This window comes from Aotus nancymaae, unplaced genomic scaffold (genome assembly GCF_030222135.1).
Source record: "Aotus nancymaae isolate 86718 unplaced genomic scaffold, 86718_ANA_hifiasm-v0.15.2.pri h1tg000028l, whole genome shotgun sequence".
Lineage (NCBI taxonomy): Eukaryota > Metazoa > Chordata > Mammalia > Primates > Aotidae > Aotus > Aotus nancymaae.
Window position 1 is genome coordinate 19,311,283 of NW_026988441.1, and position 23,116 is coordinate 19,334,398.

At 59.2% G+C, this 23,116-nt stretch overlaps 2 protein-coding genes across 3 annotated transcripts in view; one reads left to right on the top strand and one right to left on the bottom strand.

Annotated features, from left to right (window-relative positions):
* Positions 1–17,147, top strand: SLC7A10 (solute carrier family 7 member 10). The gene is made up of 11 exons (XM_012448455.2): positions 1–298; positions 9,948–10,152; positions 12,539–12,690; positions 12,916–13,041; positions 13,112–13,265; positions 13,988–14,111; positions 14,197–14,300; positions 14,617–14,713; positions 14,899–15,048; positions 16,338–16,515; positions 16,802–17,147. Exons 1-11 carry the CDS (start codon positions 148–150, stop codon positions 16,930–16,932), a joined length of 1,572 nt encoding a protein of 523 aa, XP_012303878.2. The 5' UTR covers positions 1–147; the 3' UTR covers positions 16,933–17,147.
* Positions 16,960–23,116, bottom strand: part of LRP3 (LDL receptor related protein 3) — a 12,871-nt gene continuing 6,714 nt past the window's right edge. For both annotated transcript variants that reach the window (XM_021666663.2, XM_064381505.1), the window contains 5 exons: positions 22,864–23,002; positions 20,975–21,189; positions 19,479–20,595; positions 19,114–19,246; positions 16,960–18,818 (listed from right to left, as the gene is read on the bottom strand). In XM_021666663.2, coding sequence (XP_021522338.2) covers positions 18,231–18,818; positions 19,114–19,246; positions 19,479–20,595; positions 20,975–21,189; positions 22,864–23,002 — 2,192 coding nt within the window. In that variant the 3' untranslated portion in view covers positions 16,960–18,230. The remainder of the gene's footprint in view (positions 18,819–19,113; positions 19,247–19,478; positions 20,596–20,974; positions 21,190–22,863; positions 23,003–23,116) is intronic.

Below are 23,116 nucleotides of genomic sequence, written 5' to 3' on the forward strand. Positions count from 1 at the left end.
AGTCCCGGGCCCGGCGCCAGCGCATGCGCCCGCCTGTGGGCGCTGTCCCGGCAGCGAGGGCCGCCAGCGCACCGACCGACGGACGGACTGGCGGCCGGCCGGACAGACGGGGCAGCGCAGGGAGAGGGGACGCGGCGGGACAGCGACATGGCCGGCCACACGCAGCAGCCGAGCGGGCGCGGGAACCCGGGGCCTGCGCCCTCGCCCTCCCGGGTCCCAGGCCCCGGCCCCGGAGCCTCGGAGCGGGTGGCGCTCAAGAAGGAGATCGGGCTGCTGAGCGCCTGCACCATCATTATCGGTGAGCTGGACCCAGGCGGGTGGGCGCAAGGCGGAGGCCAAATGAGGGGCGCAGCCGCTCCGAAAGAGGGGCGCCCCCACTCCGGGCACTCGGACGGGTCTGCCTGGGGCACCTGCGGTCTGGCCTCAGAGCACGCAATGACCGCTCGCAGGGCCCAGGGTGCCAAAGCTCCGTGTCCGCATCTCCCGGCCGCCTGCACCTGGTGGAGTTTTGGGTCCCCTCCACCGCTGGACTCCTGACTCGATTTTGCTGTGGGGCTTTTGCAAGGAAGTTACCCTCAGTTTCCTCATCTGTGAAATGGCCATGACTGCAGTCCTGCACTGAGCGGCAGGAACTTGAGGAGTGTGGGGGCTGGTCAGGCTGCGGCAGGCTAAGTTCCCCAAGTTCTGGACTGTGGGTCAGTCTGAGTCCCTACTGTGTGCAGGGTCCAGGTGCCATGCAGTGCAGTGACTTATTCTTGGAAAGCAGGAGGGCCTGTGGGTAGAGTGGACAAGCACAGCCAGCGCAGAGGGGAAGGAGGTTCAAAGCACGCAATGACTGCGGGGCTTGGCCGCAGGACCCAGGAGAGGGGGCGGGTCAGCCAGCGACTGAGGGGAGGGGGCAGCCATGGGCAGACCCGGCCTGCAGAAGGCCAGCCCGCTCCCTGGGCTGGGATGGGATCCCAGACAGACCGGGCAGACTCCAGTGTCCCCACCTGAGAATGGGTCCATGTCCTGCCTCCACGTAGGGTTTTCTGGGTAGACAGTGAGCTCAGGGGTCATGGGAATGGTGGTGGTATTTTTCCATTCTCTGTCCCAAGTCATAGATACTGACTAATCCAGACTTGTTTCTTTGTCTACACAGGGTGCCTCTGAGCCCCTCCAGGGAGGGACAGGAGAGGTGGGTTGGGAAGAGGTGGGATGACTACCTGGGGCCTTGACTGTTCTCACCTTACCACCAGCCAGTCTTCCCAGTCCCTTGACAGTGGGAGCACTTGTGTCTTCACCACCCTCCCACCCTCAGATCCCTGGAGATGGAGAAAATCGGGGGGTTCAGTAGGACAGACCCAGAGTCTTCACCTCGTTCTCTTCCACTCCACCTTAGCAGCTCTTCACATCCAGAGTGGCCCCTGAACACAATCCCTGGCCAGGTCTCTCCATCTCACCCCCTCCCCCTAGAATGCTGTCTCCCAGAACCTGGTCCTGATCTGGCCCTGGGAGCTTCTTGGTCTAGGATGACCGTGCCTGACTGTCCGCTGGAAGGAAGGGCTGGTCCCGATTTGGCCAGGGTGCTGATTAGAGCTTTTTCTTGACCCACACCCTCTCCAGGAGCTGTCCCCTGGGGAAAGGGAAGCTCACACATCATGGGTGAGTCACAGGATTGAGACCATGCCCAGAGCCAGCTATAAGCGCCAGGCAGGTGCAGAGAGACACAGCTGTGCCTGGGCTCCTCAGCTAAGCTCAGCATCCTTGACCTGTCTTCCTAGACTCCCCTCCCCACATCCCATCCTCCCCAAGTCACAGGGAGGCTGCCCAGCTCCTCTCTCCCCAGAAGGGGGCCCTGGTGGTGGTGGCGGTGCTGGGAGTGAAGAAGGCCAATTCCACCATCACCCTTCCCCAGGACAGACCTGTAAGTTTCCCATGCAGCCCAGGTCTACCCTGACAACTCCCCAACCCTTCAGTTCCTTCCTGCTGTGCCAGGTCCACTACCTTGGCCTCCAAACCTCAAAGACCGAGCCAGGGTGAAGGGCCACTTGGCCAACCGAGGATGATGGATTCAGCTACAGAACCCAAGCCAGGGGCACTCAGCGGTGGTCTTGAGGAGCCGTGGTCTTAACCTGGCTTGGGGAGCTTTGGAGGGTTACAGCAGGCAAGAAGCTGTACGGTGCAGGAAAAAGCAAGGAGAGATCAACCTCAACCAGAGGGTGATAGGAGGTGGGGACTGGGCAAGGGAGGACTGAGCCGGGGTCTGCACATCCTCTCCTCCTGATGTCCTAAGGGTCTCCCCTCCCCAGCCCACCCTACCTTTCTGCCCCAGGTGGGCTCACTCTCTCTCCACCAATACCCTGGGGAGCCTGGTCAGAATCAAAAATGTCTGCAAGTGTCATATTTTAGCTTTAAAAGTCTTGAGAACTTGACGTCCTCCTTTTTTTTTTTCTAAGACAGAGTCTGACTCTGTCTCCCAGGCTGGAGTGCAGTGGTACAATCTCAGCTCATTTCGACCTCCGCCTCCAGGGTTCAAGTAATTCTCCCGCGTCAGCCTCCCGAGTAGCTGGGATTAAAGGCACGCACCACCACACCCAGCTAATTTTTGTATTTTGAGTAGAGATGGGGTTTCACCATGTTGGCCAGGCTGGTTCCGAACTCCTGACCTCAAGTGATCTGCCTGCCTCGGCCTCCCAAAGTCCTGCTTCATCATCTGCGTTGTTTGTTACTAGTTATTGAACATGTTATCTCCAAAACTTCCACATTGACCCTCCTAGAAGATTCTATCACTCTGTCCCACATATACCCTCTGCTACAGCTCAAACTGGGAAGTGAGACTTTCAAGAATGGGAAGACCTGGAAGGGCGGGCTATGGGCTGGCGTGAGACTCACGTCAAGTGTGTTTTGGGTAGCGCCTGCCGGCCACCACAAGCACAGCTAGAAGGGAATTGGCCAGGCTGGAGGAAGTAGAGCTGGCTGAGGCAGGGGCTCTGCAGGACACTGTCACCCAATTATCTGTTCAGAAAAGCACCTCTTACCACTTTATGCAAATGTGTTCCGGCCAGGTGTGATGGCTCATGCCTGTAATCCCAGCACTTTGGGAGGCCGAGGTGGGCAGATCACCTGAGGTCAGGAATTCGAGACCAGTCTGGCTAACGTGGTGAAACCCCCATCTCTACTAAAAATACAAAAAATCAGCTACTCCGGAGGCTGAGGCTGGAGAATCGCTTGAACCCAGGAGGTGGAGGTTGCAGTGAGCACAGATGGAGCCATTTCACTCTAGCTTGAGCAACAAAAGGGAAATCCCATCTCAAAAAAAAAAAAAAAGAGAAAGAGAGAGAAAAGAAAACGTGTTCTTCTTTTATTTCGTTTGAATCTTATGTCCACCTTGCAGGGTAGGAATATTTATACCCATTTTACAGAGGTGGAAACTAAGGTTGGAAGTAAAATGATAGTACTCCAAGTGGTAGGCTTAGGGTTCGAAACCAGATTTGGACTTTATTCCCAGTCCAGTGCCCTTTATTATTTTATTTTATTTATTTTATTTTATTTTTGAGACAAGGTCTTGCTTTATAACACAAGCTATGGTGTAGTGGCATGATCATAGCCCACTGCAGCCTCGACCTCCCAGGCTCAAGCAATCCTCCAGCCTCAGTCTCCCAAGTAGCTGGAACCACAGGCGTCTGCCACCACGCCTGGCCAATTTTTGTATTTTTTATAGAGACTGGGTTTTGCCATGTTGCCCAGGCTGGTCTCACATTCCTGGGCTCAATTGATCCTCCCACCTCAACCTCCAAGAGTGTTAGGGTTACAGGTGGGAGCCACCGCACCCGGCCCCAGTGCCCTTTATACTGCTCTGATGCTGGGCAAATTGGGGCCAGAGTCAGAGCCCTGGACGGGGGAGGGTTGGGGACTGAGCTGGGAGCTTGTCCAACTAGGCTTCACTGAGTTCCCACTCCACTATGGGTGAACAAACAGACAGCCCGGGGAGTCTGCCCCTCCCTCAGTGGCTGGACGCATAAGACCTCTCATACTGACCCAGCAACCTTAGCCAGCTCCCTCGCTGCATCCACAACCCAAGGAACACACCCACATCCTCCAAAGTGGGAGTCCCCCCCCCGGGTCTGCTGACCAGGCCCTTCCTCTGCTCTCTCTTTTACTTGAGAATCCAGCTCCTGCACGGGTTTGTGAGTCAGATGTGTGTTCAGGGACTCAGGAGTTGATGTCATGAACCTCAGCTTCTCAGGAACCAATCCCTGCTCACCCAGCCTCAGCCAGGACCCTCCCTGGTCTCCAGGTCTGCAGGTGGCTGAGCTTCCCAGGAGGGTGGACCTCTGAAGAACTCCAGCCCCTCCTCCCCAGGGCCCTGGGGAGGCATACAGCTATGTAGGGGCTTGCCTGTTCCCCACCACAGTCCTATTTACAGGTGGGGAAATTGAGGCTGCCACCTGCCCCAGGGTCAGATGCCCTCGGCATGCATCTGACCCCGGGGCAGGTGGCAGCCTCAGTTTCTAACTATAATTTTGGGGGCCTGCCAGTCCTGGGCACACTCAGCCATCCATTCAACCACTGCATACTGAATGGTGTCAGGCACTGACCTACGTGCCGGAGACATCACAAGGGTCAAGACAGACAAAATCCATGTCCTGGAGCTGACATCCTTGTGTGGGAGTCTCAAGAACAAGATGCACAAGCCAAATGTGTGTCTTGTTAAGTGCTAAGACCAGACAGTCAAACCAGGAAGGAGGATGCAGACAGCGGGGCAGGGGATTTCAGGTCGGACTGGGGCGGGGTTCAGTGTGTGCGGGGCATTGCAAACTGTGTTAAGGGCATTGCCTTTTGCTCTCTGCCAGGTGGGAGCCCTGGATTTTGAGCAGAGGGTTGATGGGGTCGGGCTCACAGGGCTCACTTTGGAGAAATGCCTGTGGGGGAAGAGGTGGGAGGAGGAAGGCCGGTCAGGAGGCTCTCTGGGTCTCTCAGGCAAGAGACCACAGTGGCTCAGGGCAGGGCAGTGGCCATCGTGGTGTCAGAGGAGGTTCCGTTCTGGATGAGTTTGGAAGGTGAGAGCCAAAGGATTTGTGATGGAATGGATGTTGGCTGGGGGAGAAACAGGAGTCATGGGTGACGCAAGGTTGTGGCCCAAGCAACCAGGAGGATGTTTTGCCATTTATTGATCAGGAAAGACTGAGAGGAGCATTTTGGGGGCGAGGAAGTGAAAGTCGGGAATTCTGTTTTGGTCATGGAAAGCCTGTCATGTCTGCTGCTGAGTGGTTCACTGCAGGTTTCATTTAGCAGAGTGGTCCATGCTAGGGATATAAATTTAGGAGTTGCCAGCAGAAGCCAGGGTGATAGATGAGGTCTTCAAGAAATCATGGAAAGAAAAGAGAAGAGGCCTCAGGACTGAGCCCTGGGTACCCAGGTCTGGAAGTCATGCAAGATAAGGGATTCTGAAAAGGAGAAGCCAGTAAGACTAGGGGGAGGCCAGGAGGCTGAGTGACAAGCGGGCCACCTGTCACATGTTGCAGATGAGTCAGTATCGTGGCCAAGGGCTCAACTGTTGCATTCAGCAACGTGGCACTCACCAGTGACCATGACAAGCCTCGGCCAGGAGACAGGGCCCGGGCAAGGTTTGCTGGGCTAGGCTGGCTGGGCTGAATGAGCTGGAGAGGGCTGCATACTTCCGCCCATCCCCTGCCTCCAAAGAAAGTGGGTTAGGCTGGAGGTGGGTGCCGGCCAAGTGGCAGTTCCAGTCACATCCTGGATGTCCCCGCTCACCTCCTTGGGGTGCTGCCCAGACCTCAGTGGTCACAGTCTTCATCCCAGAGAGAGAGGTACCTGACACAGGCTTACTGTGAGGATGTGAGGACACCCGTGCACTTGGGGGAGAGGCTTCACCCAGGTCACAGCCGGCCCCAGCCGATCACCCCAGGGTACTGGGGTCCCGGGTGGCTCAGGTCTTAGAGGAAAGATGGGGCTGCCTAGGGGGTCTCCAAGGGAGATGGCAGTGCATAGTGAGATCCAAAAGCACTTCCCATGGCCTCTGAGGTGCCAGACAGGGTTGAGAGAATGCCCACATCAAATAAAAGAATCCCTTCCCAGCCATCGTCCAGGTATCGTGGGCATGGGGCGATGTCCAGATTGCAGGGGACAAGGTGGGCAGTCAGGGAGAGCTTCCTGGAGGTGGTGTTGCTTCAGGGAGGCCAGTGAGCTGGGGACAGACCTGCCACAGTCAGGGACAGGGCCCCTGAGCAGACTGTTCCCTTGGCCCAGCCCAGATATGCAGGGTGCATCCTCCCTGCTGCAGTCAGGGTCGGACTAGCCCTCTGCTGCCCCCTAGCCCAGTGGCCCCACCTGGCAGATGGGGAAACTGAGGCTCGAAAGGGCAGCACTGGCCTGAGTCACACAGTCGGGTCCGGAATGTACTTCAAGGCATGAGGACGGGTGCCAGTATCCTGGCCCTACAGGCCCTCCCTGCCCCTCCCTGAGTCAGACTGCACATTCCCCACACGCACACCCCAGGAGGTGGCTCACTCTGTGACTTGACCTCCACGGGCCGCCCCTATGACCTCCGTGATCTGCCGCTGCCTCCAGAAATAGGTCAGCACGCACCGCAGCGGCCGCGGGGAACAATGGTCCTTTCTTCATTCCTCCAAGGAGCCCAGTAAGCCCCATCAGGCCAAACATCTTAATGTGATGAAAGCCACCCAGCAAAGGCTCAGGGAAGAGGGGCGGGTGGCGGAGACTCTAGGAAGGCCGGCTTGTGGGGCACTCACTTCCTCGCCTACCTGCCCAGAGCTCCAGCCCCCAGAGGACCTGCAGGGACCACCAAGCTGTCATTCCACTGGGTGGACAGGAATGTGGAGGCCTCAGACCCCACATCCCTCTGGTCACCCATGGATCAGACACCCAACAGGGCTCAGTGGTATCTCCAGACCCATCCCGCGCCCCCTCATCCTGTTCCGCCCTGAGTTCCTGCCCCTCTAAACCAGGTTCCCCCAAGGGCTAGGCTTCTTCATTGCTGCTCCCCGAATCAGGTAGATCTGCTTGGCCGGAATACAGGATCTGGAAGGCAGACCCTCCCACACCACTGGGAGGGGCTGAGCAGAACCCCAGCAGCCTCCTTCCAGCTCCACCGACCTGGTCAGGCACGGTGGCTCATACCTGTAATCCCAGAACTTTGGGAGGCCGAGGTGGGTGAATCACTTGAGGCCAGGAGTTCAAGACCAGCCTGGCCAACATGGCAAAATCCCGTCTCTACTAAAAAAAAAAGAAGAAATCCACCGGTTCCTCCCACACCTCTCCTATAATCATTGGAGCATTGATGGGGGCCCCCATCCCTGTCCACAGCCCCCTCCCTCCTCCATGCCCAAGCCCGAGGCCCCGGCTGCTCCGTGCAGTGCCCCACCCACCCTTCACTGCTGGCAGCAGCCAGTGAGGGGGTGTGATGTGATTTTCTGCCACCTTCACACATGATCCTGGGGCAGATGCGACAAGTGGTCTAGGCCCAGAGGGAGAAACCCCTGAGGACCCCAGAGACACTGACTAACGCAGGTGGTCCTTCGAGCCTCAATGGAGGAAGTCTTGAACTGTGGCCTGAGGCCACGCATTCAAAACAATAGTGGCTTCCCCACCCCCACGGAGCCCAGTATCAGAGTCTTCAGCCACTGGGCACAAGGCTTGTGAAACGGCCCTGGAAGATAGGGTGCCAGGTGTGGCTTCCCCCAGAGCTCCACCCAGGAGGCCCCGCCTGGCAGAAGTATGGCGGGCTCTCTGCAGGGTGGGTGGCTCAGAGACTGGGATGCTCCCCACGTGAACATGCTCAGCTCCTTCCAAGGCCACCCAGCCCCCGCTGGCTTCCAACCTCCCTGGCTTTCTGCAAATCCCACTCCGCCAGGTCCTGAGAACAGAGGCCCTGCTGGCGGATGGAGGGAACTCAAAGGCCCTTTAGAAACCTTACAGCCCACCCAGGCCCGGGCCCCTCTGCTAGATGAGAGAGGCACTTCTCTACCCCCAGAAATAGACTAAGGGTACAGCTTATCTCTGGGGGTTGAGCCACAGGAATTAATTCATCCTTATCTGAATGTATTTAGGGCTCCTGGGATGTGACCAGAAAACCGAGTGGGGTGTCGTAGCTGTCCAGACTGGAAATCTGTGTCGGCGGGGGGTGGGGGTGGTGGGGGAGCACCGTGGACAAGGACTGAATGCAAATTGGCAGCTACAACTGTGTCCTTATCCAGCCCCCTGCAGGCCCGGCAGGTGGAGGAGGCGGACCTGTCCTCCCAGGACCCGGTCTGGTATGGCCATTGCGTAGCGGCTGAGCCGCAGGTCTCACCAGGGCTATTTGTTCACAAGGCCTGAGGTTCCGTGTTTATTTCTTCTTGGACAGGCCCTACTGCAGCTCTCCAGTGAGGTTACCTGATTCCCGTGCACAGACGGTGAGACACATATAGCCCAGAACGCTGTCCCTCTTTGCAGAGCTCAGGGCTCGGCAGGCACTCAGAGTCTTGCTCATCCCGGGAACCTGCTCTACAGACCACAGCTGGCCCCTCTGAACGTTTCCCATTGTGTCAGAAAGCAGACGGGCCAGGCGCAGTGGCTCTTGCCTGTAATCCCAGCACTTTGGGAGGCCTAAGTGGATAGATCGATTGGGCACAAGAGTTCGAGACCAGCCTGGGCAACATAGCGGGACCCCCCCTACACACACCTCTACAATTTTTTTTTAAATTAGCCAGATGTAGTGGCAGTCACCTGTAATCCTAAGCGGGAAGGGAGGATCACTTAAGCCCAGGAGTTGCAGACCAGCCTGGGCAATATGAGACCCTGTCTCCACAAAAAGTAAAAAAAAAAAAAAAAAATTAGCTGGGTGTGGTGATATACCTGGAGTCCCAGTTACTAGGGAGACTGAAGTGGGAGAATCTCTTGACAAGCCCAGGAGTTCCAGGCTTCAGTGAGCTATGATCATACCACTGCACTCCAGCCAGGGTGACAGAGCAAAACCCTGTCTGAAAGAAAGAAAGAAGTCCGGGCAGGTGACTCATGCCTGTAATCCCAGCACTTTAGGAGGCTGAGGCGGCTAGATCACTCGAGGTTAGGAGTTCGAGACCAGCCTGATCAACGTGGTAAAACCCTGTCTCTACTAAAAAAATACAAAAAAAATTAGCTAGGCGTGGTGGCTCACACCTGTAATCCCAGCTAATCAGGAGGTTGAGGCAGGAGAATTGCTTGAACCTGGGAGGCGGAGGTTGCAGTGAGCCAAGACCACGCCATTGCACTCCAGCCTGAGCAACAAGAGTGAAGCTGTCTCAAAAAAAAAAGGAAAGAATGGAGGCAGGGAGGGAGGGAGGGAGGAAAAGGAAGAAAGAAATTGAAGAAGGAAGAGGATCCCAAACCCGATGTGGTCAAGGAGGGCTTCATGGAGGAGATGCTACTCCTGAGCCACTCCATGAGTTTGGACTTTGGTTAGTGGGAAAATGTCAGGAGAGTGGTCAAAATCCTGCATTAGGGGCCAGCTCTGGCCAGCGGGCTGGAAGCAGGACAAGTGGCTGCAGGTTGATATGTCTGGGACTCTGAGGCAGACGTGAGGGCCAAGCATGGGTCTTGTGAGGTCCCTGGGGAGCCACCATCTGCCATCGCTCAGGTGGTTCAGCCTCCTCACTTTGCCGGTCCCACCTCACGGGGGCAATGGAGGAAGTCAGACAGCTCCCATCTCTGGCAGAGGGGCCTGGGCAGCTAGATGAGGTGACATTTCCCATGTCAGGGACTGAGGAAGAGGCAGATGATGAGACCAGAATGGCACTTGCTGAGCTTGGGGCCAGTGGCATCTCACACCTCCAGCCTACCTCCTTCCTCCTCCTCCAGGAAGCACCCCAAGCTCTCTTCCTCCTGGCAGCAGGCGGATCCCCAAAAGAAGGCCAGGCTGTGAAGGGAACCCCAGGCCTGACGCCTCCCCATCTCTCCCCACACAGGGAACATCATCGGCTCGGGCATCTTCATCTCACCCAAGGGGGTCCTGGAGCACTCAGGCTCTGTGGGTCTGGCCCTGTTCGTCTGGGTCCTGGGTGGGGGCGTGACGGCTCTGGGCTCCCTCTGTTATGCAGAGCTGGGAGTTGCCATCCCCAAGTCCGGTGGGGACTACGCCTACGTCACAGAGATCTTCGGGGGCCTGGCTGGGTGAGTGTGGGGCACTGGTGGGCAGGGGGACACCCTCTCGGGAATGGGATGGCCAGCTGAGTCCTGGCCTCAGTTTCCACTCCTGCTTCCAGCTTCCTAGGGAAGTCGTGGTGGTGGATGGAGAGGAGTGGGGGTGCTAGACAGCCTTCTGAGGCCAGGGCGGTTGGCACTGAGGCCCATCCCACCCCACTGATGTGTGCTGGGCACTCCTGCAGGCCCCAGGGCCTCTGTGGATCTCCTTTCAAATAGAGGTCCCTCTGAATGCCACCCCCTGCCTTGTACTTAGGGATGGGGGACTCTTACTGTCTGAAACCCCTAGGTAATGTGAGTGCCCAGCCAAGGAAGGGCCTCGATTTTGGTAAACCCATATGTTACATGAGGAGCAAGGAGGGAAGTGCAATATTCTTATCATATACACTGTAAGATGCATCCCCACCTCCTTTTTTTTTTTTGGAGACAGTGTTTCGCTCTTTTTGCCCAGGCTGGAGTGCAATGGCGTGATCTCGGCTCACTGCAACCTCCACCTCCCAGGTTCAAGAGATTCTCCTCCCTCAACCTCCTGAGTAGCTGGGATTACAGGCAGGTGCCCGCCACCATACCCAGCTAATTTTTTTGTATTTTTAGTAGAGACGGAGTTTCACCATGTTGGTTGGCCAGGCTGGTCTCGAACTCCTGACCTCAAGTGATGAAACCTCAGCCTCCCAAGTGCTGGGATTACAGGCGTGAGCCACCATGCCTGATCAGAGGTCCCCTTTCCATGGCACCTTGCTGTTCTTCCTTCATTCACCAGGGAGCATTTGCTGAGCACCTACTGTGAGCCTAGGGCTGGAAGGCAGAGATAGAAAGGTCTGCCCCTGTCCTCAAACTGTTCACAGAACAGCGAGGAAGCAGCCCCTTAAATGGAATTAAGGCCTGGAGGAGCCTTGCTTTGAGAGCAGGTCTAAGAGGCAGCAGCCACCCAGCAAACAGAGCAGTGCGCCTCCTAGGGAGGACTCCCAGGAAAGCAATGTTTGCCCCGAGGCTGGGAGGAAGAGGAAGATTTTCCCCATCTGGACTAGCTGACCAGTGAGGAAGGCATCCCGGGACTGGGGAAGCATGAACAGAGGGTATGGTGGCCCAGGTGTGCACAGGGAGTCTGCTATAGCTAGAGGTGAGGTCAGGGTGCGTTCACGGCAGGCGCCGGAGCTTGAAGAGCATTGGGGGATTGAAGCTGTTGTATTTGTCCAGCTGAGTTGTACCAAGAGCCGCAAAGGTACAGGCAGATTCTAAAATCATTTAGGAGCCTGATTCGAGGAGCTGGGGTAGCCAGCATAGCACAGGGAGAGGTGGGTGCAACAGGGGTGGCACCCGCTTTCCTACTGAGAGGCTCCTAGATGTTCTGGAGCTCAGAGGAAAAATCTGGGCTGAAATGTACAAAGTTTGTACTGAGGGATATGGGCCAGGGGCCCTTAACTGGGCAGCCTTGGATGGGGGGACCTGCTGGGGCTTGCACGCCACTGTGGGTGCGTCTGTGGTGCTCTCCTCTGGAGAGAGGGTCCTCAAAGGGGCTGGGACTCAGAAAACAGAAGAATCATGCTTCGGGCCTAGAGAGGACATTGGGAGGGAGAAGAGGGCCAGGGCCTCATCCCTGAGTACCCAACCTGCAGGAGTGTGCAGAGGGGATGCCTAGGAGGAGGGGGCCGCAGAGCTAGGATGTCCCAGAAGCCGAGCAAGGGGCAGGTGATCCAGAGGCAGATGGCATCCCCGATGAGGCAGTCCTTTCCCTGGAGGGCTGGCCAGGAGCTAGAGCCACCCCGTCCCTGGGTGCAGACAGAGCCCCTGAAACAGGTCAGACTTGCAGCCTTGAGCACAGAGCCCCGCCTCACCTGGGTCGAGATCCAGGTCGAAGGGGCGTCCATCACTCTCCACCCCAGCCATGGCTCTTGGGAAGGCCCAGTCCCTGCACCCCATAGGTCTTCCTCAGCAGAACCACAGCTCGGAGTCACCCGTCTTCAGCCACGGCACTCTGCTAGAGCCAGGGCTAAAACTGAGAGGTCTGGGGACAGGGACCCCAGCTCGGGAAACAGCCTGTGTCCAAGGGTGGGGGGTGGGGTGTTGTAGTCATCATTAGAAAAGTGTTTGGTGCCCATGTTGCTCCCAGCACCTGCCCCACGGCAGCTCTGTCAACATTTAAGTACGAGTAACACCTTCTCTGTTGAAAGTCTGTACATGCAGCCGTGAGACCTCAACAGGGTCAACCCTGCCTCCCTGGACCAGCGCGGGCCTCTGGTACCCTCACCAGCCCCCAGCTGCCGGGCCCAGGGCAGCCCTGCTGCACACATCAGGGCCAGGTTGGCCGGGAAGGGCTCTAGGCAGCCTGAGCCACTCCCGCCCCCGCTCCTTCCAGCTTTCTGCTGCTCTGGAGCGCTGTCCTCATCATGTACCCCACCAGCCTGGCCGTCATCTCAATGACCTTCTCCAACTACGTGCTGCAGCCTGTGTTCCCCAACTGCATCCCCCCTGCCGCAGCCTCCCGGATGCTGTCCATGGCCTGCCTGAGTAAGCATCACCCTTGGACCTCTCCCCAGACCAGCCGCCTGCCCGGGCAGCCCCACCCTGCCCAGAGCGGGAGGACAGCAGGGTGAGATTTTCCCTTCGAGTCTAGGGTTCTTGCATTCCAGCTGCTGCAGAGGATACCGTTCTCGAGCCACCTGGGCTGGACTTGGCCGTGGTCCGCTGTGAAAGGTCCCAGCCTCAGTGCCCACCCCCGCCTTCCCTCCACAGTGCTCCTGACATGGGTGAACAGCTCCAGCGTGCGCTGGGCCACGCGTATCCAGGACGTGTTCACAGGCGGGAAGCTGCTGGCCTTGTCTCTCATCATCGGCGTGGGCCTTCTCCAGATCTGCCAAGGTAGGGCCGAGTGGGGGTGAGGGCCAGGCTGGGGAAACAGTGCTGACCCCCGACTTCTGGGCCCCCCCAGGACATTTTGAGGAGCTGAGGCCCAGCAATGCCTTTGCTTTCTGGATGACACCCTCCGTGGGACACCTGGCCCTGGCCTTCCTCCAGGGCTCCTTCGCCTTCAGTGGCTGGAACTTCCTCAACTATGTCACCGAGGAGATGGTTGACGCCCGAAAGTGAGTGGGGCCCCTGACCAGGTCCTGGGAAATAGCCAGGCCCTCTGATGGAAGAGGCAGCCTCTCTGCCCAGCCCCACTGCCACCTGCGGCTCAGGCTGGTCATCGGTGTCCCATACCTGCTGCCCTGGAAAGAAAGCCGGTGGGTGGGGGGTGGGGGAGCTCACATTCTAGCCTGGCCCTGTTCTCTCGGGCTATGGACACATCACAGCCCCTTGCAGGGCCTCAGAAAGGCTGAATATCATCATCCCACTGTAAATAGATCCAGAGATTTCCATTTGGCCTAAAATGATGCATATGCACACAATATGGTCCCTACGAATGAAGCCAATGACTGTGTCTGATGCTCGGCCAGCGATCCCAGCAGCGAACCTTTGCAGCTGAGCAGCTGGGACTGGAAAGTTCCAGGAAGACCCTTGGTCTGCGGAGTGGGCTCTGGGGCCGTTTTGGGGAATTTTCCAGGCTGATTTTGCTGTATGCAATTTCGTCATCCTCAGGATGTGATGGGGCCCCTCCCCCATCTCCCATCCTGTGCCCAGGTGGGGGTGGGGAAGGTCAGACAGCAGCATCCCTGTGTCTTGGGCAGCAATACTGCCCCCTTTCCTGCCCCAACACCCTCAGCAGACACAAGACATGGAGACTATCAGCTGCTCCCGTGGCTGGGTCTCCAGGGCCCTGAACCCTCAGGAGCTGACACTGACGCATTCCACTGCCTGCCCCCAGGAACCTACCTCGCGCCATTTTCATCTCCATCCCACTGGTGACCTTTGTGTACACCTTCACCAACATCGCCTACTTCACGGCCATGTCCCCCCAGGAGCTGCTCTCGTCCAATGCGGTGGCTGTGGTGAGTGGTCCCTTGCTCGGTCCCCGGCTCCTGCCCAGGCCCCTGCCCCAGCCTCACACACGGCCTCTCTCCTGTGCCCACTCAGACCTTCGGGGAGAAGCTGCTGGGCTACTTTTCTTGGGTCATGCCCGTCTCTGTGGCACTGTCAACCTTCGGAGGGATCAATGGCTACCTGTTCACCTCCTCCAGGTAACTGCACTGGGGGAAGAGGTGGGCGTGGGGAGGGAAGGCTGGGGCGCAGGTGTGTGCCAGTCATGCCAGGGGCCAGAGGAAGGGAAACCTGCCGGGAGAGGGGTCTGCCTGAAGCTGGGGTGATGATCCCACCGGTAACAAGTGTCTGATCACAACTGGGAAGCAAAGCAAGAGGGAGGTGGGTTGGACGAGGGGAAGAACTGCCCAGTGGGGGATCAGAGAGGGAGGTCAGAAGCAACAACTTCAGAGGGATACCAGGTCCAGAGCCGAGACCCAGGATGTGGCCGGTGCCCATCTCTGTCCCCGACGTTAGGCTGTGCTTCTCTGGAGCCCGAGAGGGGCACCTGCCCAGCCTGCTGGCCATGATCCATGTCAGACGCTGCACCCCTATCCCCGCCCTCCTCGTCTGTGTAAGTTGGGGAACCTGGGCTAGGCAGGGAGTGGAGACAGGGCTACCTGGTAATGCGGGACCTTCTGGGTAATGGCAGGGGCGAGCCATTCTGGGGCAGGGGCGTGGGGTGGGACCAGGGCTTATCCTGCAGGGGCAACAGAAGGCAGGCTGGGGGCCGGCCATCAGCCCCAGGTCCTCTCCCAGTGCGGGGCCACGGCCATCATCATGCTTGTGGGCGACACATACACGCTCATCAACTACGTGTCCTTCATCAACTACCTCTGCTACGGCGTCACCATCCTGGGCCTGCTGCTGCTGCGCTGGAGGCGGCCAGCGCTCCACAGGCCTATCAAGGTGAGGCCCCTGGGATGGCTGGCCCCTGTGCCGGGCACTGCCAGAGCCACCCCTGCATCCACAGTGGGCACCAGGGGCAGGTGGGGCAGGAGGTGCCAGCTTTTATGGAGTGTTGGGCCCTGCTTAGGGCTCTCCTTGCACTGAGGCACCCACTCCTCATAACAGCCCCATGTGGTCAGTGCTTTGAATACTCCCAGTGTATAGATGGAGACAGTGTGAGGCTCAGGGCTGGGCATGGGGGCTCATGCCTATCCCAGCCCTTTGGGAGGCCAAGGTGGGAGGATGGCTTGAGCCCAGGAGTTTGAGACTAACCTGGGCAACATAATGAAACCTCCTCTCTGCAAAAAAAATTAAAAGTAAAAGGATTATCCTGGGGTGGTGGTGCGAGCCTGTGGTCCCAGCTACTTGGGAGGCTGAAGTGGGAGGATCGCTTGAGCCCGGGAGGTCGAGGCTGCAGTGAGTGGTGCTAGGGCCACTGCACTCCAACCTGGGCACAGAGGGAGACCCTTCCTCTAAAAAAATTAAAGAAAACAAGACTCAGGAACTGTTCAAGGTCACAAAGGCTGCCAGGATTCCATGAGCCCACACAAACACAGAAGACCATAGCCTGAGCTAAAAGCAAAGCCCCACTGGGCTCAGTGGCTCACACCCATAATCCCAGCACTTTGGGAGGCCGAGGCAGGCAGATCATAAGGTCAGGAGATTGAGAATCAGCCTCGTCAACATGGTGAAACCCCGTCTAAAAAATACAAAAATTAGCTGAGTGTGGTGTCACATGCCCATAGTCCCAGTTACTCAGGAGGCTGAGGCAGGAGAATCGCTTGAACTAGGGAGGTGGAGGTTGCAGTGAGCCGAGATCATGCCACTGCACTCCAGCCTGGCAACAGAGCGAGACTTCATCTCAAAATAAAATTTAAAAAAAAGCAAAGCCCCCTACCATGTGTGTATAAATCCTTAAGTGGAGAAGTGCTCAGTGCCTGAAACGTAAAACACCAAAAATTCACTGACCTCCAGCCAAGTGCAAGCGTCAAGTCCACAGGCAACCACTGTGTGGCGCTCCGTGCCGCTGAGACTTTGAAACATCCTCAGCAAAACTGGCCAATGGCCTGACCTACGAATTGGCCTCCAAAACACTGGGTTGTCACCAAGAGGGGGCGTAGTTGAGTGCAATTGCCCTTCAGGCCCCAGCTCCCAGGGAAGGGAGGAAACCCCCCCCCCCCGGACGAGGGTCAGAGGTGCAGAGAGCTGGGGTCTCTGCACCATCGGTGTTCCCGCTACCCCTTCCCCAGGTGAACCTTCTCATCCCCGTGGCCTACTTGGTCTTCTGGGCCTTCCTGCTGGTCTTCAGCTTCATCTCAGAGCCCATGGTCTGTGGGGTCGGAGTCATCATCATACTGACGGGGGTGCCCATTTTCTTTCTGGGAGTGTTCTGGAGAAGCAAACCAAAGTGTGTGCACAGACTCACAGGTAAGCCAGGCAGCCACAGGTCACGTGGCACAGGGAGCCGGGGCCTGCGGACCGGACCTCCTTCTTAGAGGCTCGCCCAGAGCTGGGTATCGTAGCAGCTAAGGTGGGAACACAGGGCTCAGTCGCCACCAAATGGCCCTCCCCAAGATGTACCCCAAGTTTCCAGAACCCACGCGTACTGACGGAGCAGCTCCCTGAAGACCCCTGCCCAACGGGAGATGTCCGGAGCTGGGGGTCACCCCTATCCCACGAGGTTAGGGCCCAAGGTCCACCTGTCTCTCCTCAGAGTCCATGACACGCTGGGGCCAGGAGCTGTGTTTCGTGGTCTACCCCCAGGATGCCCCCGAGGAAGAGGAGAATGGCCCCTGCCCACCCTCCCCGCTGCCCGCCACAGACAAGCCCTTGAAGCCACAATGAGATGTTTGTAGAGACTGAAGCAGCTGTTTCTGTTTACATGTTTATTGAGGAGATGTTTGGCAAAAAAGTTTTTTTTTTCTGGAAAAAAAAAAAAAGATACGACTCTTAGAAGCCTGTTTTAAGGAAGCCCTAAACTGTGGACTGGGTCTCCTGTGTTAGCGCTGCCCTGCTAGCTTTTCCTGAAAAGGCCTATAAATAAACAGGGCTGGCTGTTCGCTCGTGCTATGGGGAGTCCCTGATGGGCACAGATGGGGCCAGTTGGGGTGCACCTCAGTGGGTGCACACATGTTGCTGGCCAGGGAGGTGCCGTGGCCAGCTCTGGAGGAGGCCCTCGACATTTGGGGGCTTTGCTGCTTGACACAGGCACTCCCTACCATGGCAACCAGAGTCCCCCTTCCCCAAAGGGACGTCTAGGATGGGGGAGCAGCTCAGTCCGCCCCTCCCCCAGACCCTCCATGCCAGTCTGAGCTTGGCCACCCAGGAGAACTCAGGGGCTCCCGGCTGGGATCGTCTTTCCTCCTATAAATCACAGAGTGAAGGTCAGGACTTCAGAGCCTACAGTCGCACCCTGGCTTACAGGTGGGGAAACTGAGGCCCTGAGATAGGATAGAACGAATGTGGCCACTGCTGTTGGTGCCTTGGTGAGAGGCTGAGTAGCATGTCGTGGGGGCCTCGAGGCCTGCAGGGGACTCCAGGGGCTTCCTGATGCCAGGCACACACCCCAGCCCTGCCATAGTACCCAGGAGATTAGACCCTCAGCGAGGGCGGAGGGCACCCGCCTGGCCAGGGACATGAGGGTTCGCAGGAGCCGCCCAACTCAGCTCCTCCAGGGACCCTGTTGGAGGGCGAGGAGGAGGGCGAGGCGTGGGCAGAACAGTCACCGTGGATGAGATCCAGCGTCCCCACGGCCCGGCTCCATCCTCACGACAACTCCCAGCTCTGGGGGCGACGGGTGCCACTGCAGGGCGGATGAAGCAAAAAGGCTCTGGCCCCCTGCTTCTCTGGAAATGGGTTCCCAGAATGGAGTGGGGGGAGAGAAGTGAGACCCCAGGGTGCTGTGTACACTGGGGCCTTGCAGACTGAACTCAGTGGCTCACCGGTCCTCCCTTCCCCATGTTCAGTCCCTGAGCTCCCGCCCACCATGCCCACTACTACAGCCAGCTGGCTGAGGGCCCAGCCCCTCCGCTGGGGGCCCCGGAGGGCCTCTCGGTAAGAAAGGACGCAGAGGCAGGGTAGAAATGACTGTGTATTCCCTGGTTACAAAGCGGGGCTGTGGCGGTCACCAGCGTGCCCAGCGGTCAGCAGACCAGCAGGGCCTCGTCATCGCTGGCCTCCAGCGTTGGGGAGCAGGGGGGCAGGGGGCTCCTGCAGACCCCCAGTGGCTCTGGCGAGTGGGGGCTCAGGGTGCTGCTGGCAGTGGAGGCCTGGGGGTGTGGGTCCTGGGCTGAGCAGGGTTCCCGAGGTGCGTCCGCAGGAGCTGGGCTGTCTGCCAGAGGCTCCCTGCAGGCCTTTCTGTCCTTGTCCATGGGCCTACACTCTGGGTCTCGCAGGCCCGAGGGCAGGGGTGGCCCTGAAGGTCCCACCTCCGGTGCGTGGCCGGGGGCACTGAGGGGTCCATCTCCGGCTGCCCTGGGGCTGCCTGTGTCCATGAGGGGTGCCGGGGGGTTGGGGGCAGCCTCTGGTGCAGGCTGGAGAAGCCCGTCACCCAGCACGGTCTGTGAGGGGCGTGCCGCGGTCAGCAGCGGGATCTGGCCTCGGGGCACCCGTGGCCGGTGAAAGAGCCGGTTCCAGAGGCGGCCGAGACGGCGGCGAGAGGGCCCCCGGCGGGAGGCATGCCTACGCATCTGTCTCCGCATGGCCGTGCGAAGATTCTGCAGCACAGAGGCCTGCGGAGTGGGTGGGGGTGGGGGGGTAGGGGGGTGGCTGAGGGGGCAGCCAGGCTGCTCAGGGGCAGGGGTCAGCACACCCCCCCAAGGGACGTGAGACCCAAAAGACCACCTTGTCCACCCCTCATTTGGCTGTGGGCCCCGAGGTCACCCTGCCCAGACCTTGTCTCCTGCTCCTGTGACCCCTGGATCGGCCTCCTCTGCACACTGTCCCACCCAGCCCCCTTGTCTTGGGCCCTCTCAGGTCCAGCTTGAGGCCTGGCCCGGGAGGGGTCTCATGCCCTCCGGGGCTCACCTGGGACGCACTGTAGACAGGAAAGTCCTCCACGGGTGGAATGAGGCCCTGGGCAATGAGCTGACCATAGGAAGGGGGTGCCTCCCGCCGCACGAACTCAGCCTCCAGGCGCGTCATCTGGGTCTCAAAGGCCCTAGAAGCGGTGGGCGGAGGGAGACATGGCGGGGCTGCCGGGTGCCTGCAGTGGCAACAGGACTCTGGGACAGCCCTCCATCCAGACATCCCAAGATGTAGGGACCCCAGTGTGCACTGAGGCAGCCTCCACGTGGCTGGCCCATGCCCCCGTTTGCAAACCCACAGCTGCAAGGAAAGCAAGCCTGGGTGATGAAGAAGCCCGGTCCCCTGGCTGCGGGTGCAGCACCCACCTGTACTCCTGCGTGCGAAGTGAGTAGAGTTTGAAGGCACAGCCCAGCGCGATGACCAGCAGCAGGCCACACACCAGGCTGCCAATGAGCGCCGCTGTTATGACCTTTCGGGGCACGGCGGCCAGGCACCCATGCTCATCGCTGCCATCCTGGCAGTCCTCCTGACCGTCACAGCGCCACGTCTCGAAGATGCACAGGTTGGTGCCGCAGTGGAAGGTGCCAGGCTGGCAGGAGAAGCAGTTCTTTTCATCGGCACCATCGGGGCAGCTTTTCTGGTTGTTGCAGCGGTCGGCAGGCGTGTAGCACAGACCACTGCCACCCTCACAGGGGTACTGGTCGGGCGGACAGGCAGGGCAGCCCTGCTCGTCTCGGCCACTGGCACAATGCCACCAGCCATCACAGCGCTGTGGCTCTGAGAAGCAGCCTTGGTCACCCGCGCTGCCCCCGTCACCGTCACTGCTGCTCCCACACGGCTGTTCCCAGGGGAGGCAGTAGCCCTTCACCTGGTAGGTGGCATTGAAGCCATGGCCGGCGCTGCGGGCGCGTGCGTGGTAGGACACGGTGAGCCGGCCCTGGGCAGCCTCCAGGCTCACAGGCCGGTGGTTGCTGCGGTAGGACAGTGTCTGCAGCAGGCGGTCCCCGCGCTCGCCCAGGCCCTCGTATACCTGCACGTAGTCATCGTAGCCCAGCCGCAGTTCCAGCTGCAGCAGCACCCTCCGCGACTCCTGCGTGTCCACCAGCCACGTGCAGTGGAGGTCCGAGGGCCCGCGGGCCGCGCCGAACAGGTCCGGGGAGGCAAAGGAGCCGTAGAAGCTGCCCAGCCGCCGGCCACACGCCAGGTCAGGGCAGCCCGCCTCGTCAGAGCCGTCGCCACAGTCCTGCAAGCCGTCACAGCGTCGCTCCACTGGCAGGCAGCGCGTGGAGCGCGCCCCGCTGCACGGGAAGGTCCCCCCGGGGCACAGGCTGCCTGGAGGCTCAGAGGCGGGTGCTGAGCAGTTGCCCTCGTCAGAGCCGTCCCCACACTCATCCACGGTGTTGCACTGCCATGGGCCGGGCAGGCACTTGCCATTGTCACAGCGGAACTCATCTGCCTGGCAGGACGCCTGACCCAGCTTCCCTGTGGGGTGGAGAGGTAGCAGGGGAAAGTCAGGGGACAGAAAAGCCTCCCTCTGGCCTGGGGGCCTGGGGCCAGAAGTGGGCAGGTGGTGGAGGCAGAGACCCCCCCCAACACCAGGGTGGGCTCAGTCCCTGACCTGAATCTGGGGTTAGGGGTGAGTTCCCACAACTAGCCAAGACTGGGAAGTGGGGCCAGTGACCTCGAGAGTCCAAGGCATCCGGCATGGCCAGACCTGCCACTGTCCTGAGATTGACAGGACAGTCGGGGGACACCCCGTGGGAGCCGGGGCCCTGTGGAGGGTGCTGCCCCTGTGGGCAGGAGCCTGTAGGCATGCACCATGTGCTCCTTGGTGTCCTGCCCACCCTGCGGCCGCCATCACCTCGGATGTAAGACAGACGGAAGCCCTGGGCCTGGCCAGAGCTGGAGGCGTCTGAGTGGAAGAAAATCCAGACGTGGTCACGGGCAGAGATGAAGGCAGGTGGGATGGCGGAACCACAGAGGCGGAAGGCCTCCTGGCGGGGTGGGGCCGCTGGGCCCAGCAGGAGCCAGTCCAGGGAGCACTGGTGGGACTCCTCCACGTCAAAGTTGCGGAAGCTGTGGGCAAGGGCGGGGTGTGGAGAGGACCCAGACATGAGGCAGCAGGCGGGACCTCCATGGCCGAGGACCAGCCGGGAGGGGTCAGGCTGGAGCCACAGCAAGGACAGCCAGCCCCGTCCCAGCTAGCCACCCCCGCTCCTCGTGTCCCAGACTGCCTGGTTCCTTCACTCTCAGACACTCCGTCCCCATGCTGTCCCCATCCAGGTGTGCACGGGCAGCTCCATGAAGAATCACGACGTCCACGCAGGTCATTTCCAGCTCTGCCGCAGCTTCCCTTCCCTCCATCAGTGCATATGGCACCCCCAGCCCGAAGCCAAAGTGGAGCAGAAAGTCAAGAGCCCCCAGCCCTGACACTCTCCCCAAAAGGGCAGAGGCCCAAGGGCCCAGACTCCTCCAGCCCGGGTCCACTGGGACAGGCCCAGCACAAAGTCCCAGGCATGGGCATTGAGGGTGAGACTCTGCCCATGAGGCTGGCTGAGGCTGCAGCAGGTTGACAGCTTGTCACCTCAGGAGATACAATGGCCCTGAACCAGCTGGCCCTTGGGGAAACCGAGGCACAGAGACTAGGACAGACTCTGCCCATGCTCATCACATCCTCATGCTTTGAAGCTATGGAGTAAGAGGGGGGTTGTGCCTTTGGGGCTCTGGCATTTAGGAAAACTATGGCAGATGGAACCCATAGTGACACCCCAGCCAAATGTTGCCATGACCACCCCTGGCCAGGGGTTCCAGCCCCTCAGGACCACTGCTAACTGCCTGGCCCTCTTTCCTTCTGCATGTCCCTGAGGCTCCAGCGCCCAGACTTTGCCCTCTTCATTCCCCTCCCAAAGGCCCCCTCCAGAAACCATGCTCTGGGCTTAGTGCTATCCTGGCCCCCAGCCACCCCTGCAGGACAGAGAGGACACCCCTGCGACCTCAGAGACATCAGACCATACCCACCAGTCCCAGGCTGTGTTTCCAGTGGTGTGTGTGCTGGCCCTGCCTTCCTGGCAGGGCTGAGTGACTGAGGCCCCATATACCCCGTGAATGATGCTCAAAGCAGGAAGACGTCCAGCTTGGGCACCTTGCCACAGAGGCCCATGGAGACCCAGGGCACTGGACACACGTGTGTGTGTTCACATGTGCACATGCATGCTTACAGTGCACACATGGTTACACCTGTTCTCTTACACTCATGCTCACATGCATGCTCTCTGCACCTGTGCAGGCATGGCTGTGCACACACATGTGCTTACACGTGCACTCTCTCACACGTGTCCTTTATGTGTCCTCCAACATGGGCTTGGTCACGTACACAGGCATATGTGTGTTCACATACATACATGCACGTGCACTCACATATGCACACACACCTACTTACATGTGCTCACACATGCACATACTAATCACCTCAAATACCTACACACACCTACCTCACATGCACACATCTGCACACACACACCTCAAAAATGCTCACACACATGCACACACCTGTTCACACCTGCTCACACACAAGCACTCACACACACCTCACACGTGCTCACACACATGCACGTGATCCCACACCTGTGTACACACAGGTACACCCTCAGGCACGCACCCTTCACACCTCACACACTCAAGACACATGCTCACCCACCCCATGCACATAGGCCCACTGTGATTCCCTCCAAGACCCCCGGGCACCCCTACCTGATGGTGATCATGTCCCCACGGTCGCCTTGGATGTACCAGCTGCAGTTGGTCCCCGGCGGGTAGTTGAGGGGCCAGGCCGGGCTGTAGATGACCCCGCGCCGCTCCGTGTGCTGCTCCAGCTTCCCGCTGCAGGCCGCTGTCGGGGGCAGACGGGGCTTCAGCACAGGGCTCCCCCATGGTGGGATCGAGTCCAGTCAAAGAATGGCCATGGCTAAGGGCAAGGCCACAACTCGGGACTTCATGGAGATGG

Coding starts and splice junctions, on each gene's coding strand:
- SLC7A10 (XM_012448455.2), top strand. CDS start 148: ATGGCCGGCCACACGCAGCAGCCGAGCGGGCGCGGGAACCCGGGGCCT. Junction 299..9,947: donor CGCCTGCACCATCATTATCG/GTGAGCTGGACC, acceptor CTCCCCACACAG/GGAACATCATCGGCTCGGGC. Junction 16,516..16,801: donor GTGTGTGCACAGACTCACAG/GTAAGCCAGGCA, acceptor GTCTCTCCTCAG/AGTCCATGACACGCTGGGGC.